This window comes from Etheostoma cragini, chromosome 8, assembly GCF_013103735.1.
Source record: "Etheostoma cragini isolate CJK2018 chromosome 8, CSU_Ecrag_1.0, whole genome shotgun sequence".
NCBI classification, from domain to species: Eukaryota; Metazoa; Chordata; class Actinopteri; order Perciformes; family Percidae; genus Etheostoma; species Etheostoma cragini.
Window position 1 is genome coordinate 26,450,350 of NC_048414.1, and position 1,569 is coordinate 26,451,918.

The window sequence follows — 1,569 nt, forward strand, 5'->3', positions numbered from 1 at the left end:
TACCACAGCATGACAAAGGCAAGAGAGAGGAGACCAGTACCTAGTAGGTCTCCGAGGGCTGTGAGGTAGGGTATTGAGTAACTGTCGGGGTCTTTACCCCTCCGCCAGAGACAGTGGACGATACAGTCAGCTAAGCACAGCAAGGAGAAGACCTAAGAGACAGACACAAGTGATAGTGTAAAACAATGATGTATGGAGAGAAAAAAAATTACCACGTTTATGTGACTCACCTGAATCAGGGAAGCGGACAAGAAGGCGACAGTCAGTAGAGGACTGGGCAAAGAGTTGCCTCCTTTCATCAGGTGAATAGTGAGTAAGAAGACGAGCTGACCAGGGATCACCAAGAGAAGCAGAATCTGAGCAGATCGATGATTTGCTCCTGCCATGACAAACCTGAACGTTAGAGTGTGCGTGCATGCGTGTGTGCGTGCGTGCATGCTCTATTCAGATCTATCGTTCAAGCAACACCAAATATTATTTTGTACCTTCGGGTCAAATTTGACCCTTTTCCAAAAGTTTCTACATCACAAATTTGAGTTTCTTTCAACCAAACTGTCAAAGAAAATGACATGGATGGTTCAATACAAAGCACAAGTACATACTTTACTGATATTGGGGTTTTACTGTATTTTACAGCAATTTGAAAAAAAGACAAAAGAACGTTGAAAAATGTGACAAAAATGTCAGAAAAAGTGACAAAATACAAGGGGGGAAAATGAACAAAACTGTCTGAAAAAGTGTTGAAAACACAAAAAGAAACGTTGAAAAAAAGGGTTAAGGTTTAAAATAATTGTTTCAGTGGTTCATCAACTCGTAACAGGGTGAAAAACACTTTAGCATTTGCTTTGTGGTTCTCTACCGCACTACGCGAGATCTGGTAGCGGATCTGTAATTTAAATGAGACATCGGTTATGGAAAATTCCACTTCCAACCTGTAGGGGGACCAAAGAGGAAACGTACTTTGGGGTTGCTTTAACATACCTACAGGCACATTGAGATGTATGGATCCAATCAATCAGACCACAGATATATTACAAGTGTCCCAAATATCTTGGACGATTTGGTTTCTTCTGGAACACACCAAGGAATAGACACAGTGTGCGGTGTTTTGACATCCTCTTCCTTCTTTTAATTCCCGGCAGAAAAGACATGGGAAGAGCCAACACAGTTGGTGTTTGCAAATGTAAATTATGTGTGTTTTTATTTTTATAAAGAGCGGGGGAGATGCATGTTGAGTTGATGCCATGATGATGGCATCAAATGATCGAAGAGAAAGAAAAAATGTTTGAGAGAAAAATGTATCATAATGATGGCAAAAAAAGCCTTTTTTAAAAGAAAAACATATTTGATACCAATAGCAAAGAAATTCTCGCTCAAAATACTTTTTTAAACTCTCAAATATATCTTTTTTGCTATCAGTTCTTGCATGTAATAAAGAAACAATTCTAGCTCCGTACCACTGCAGGGGCGTGTCTAAAGTAGTGGCACAGTTAGGCAATGTGACAAAGCTAAAGCTATTTATTTACTAAATAAAACAAGTGAAGTGAATAATGAATGCCTATGTGATGA

The 1,569-nt window shown here is 39.3% G+C and overlaps 1 protein-coding gene across 1 annotated transcript in view; it reads right to left on the reverse strand.

Moving 5' to 3' along the window:
• Positions 1 to 1,569, reverse strand: part of slc41a2a (solute carrier family 41 member 2a) — an 8,264-nt gene that overhangs the window by 1,089 nt on the left and 5,606 nt on the right. Inside the window, exons 8-10 of the mRNA XM_034879790.1 lie at positions 860 to 932; positions 231 to 440; positions 41 to 152 (exon numbers count right to left, since the gene is read on the reverse strand). Coding sequence (XP_034735681.1) covers positions 41 to 152; positions 231 to 440; positions 860 to 932 — 395 coding nt within the window. The remainder of the gene's footprint in view (positions 1 to 40; positions 153 to 230; positions 441 to 859; positions 933 to 1,569) is intronic.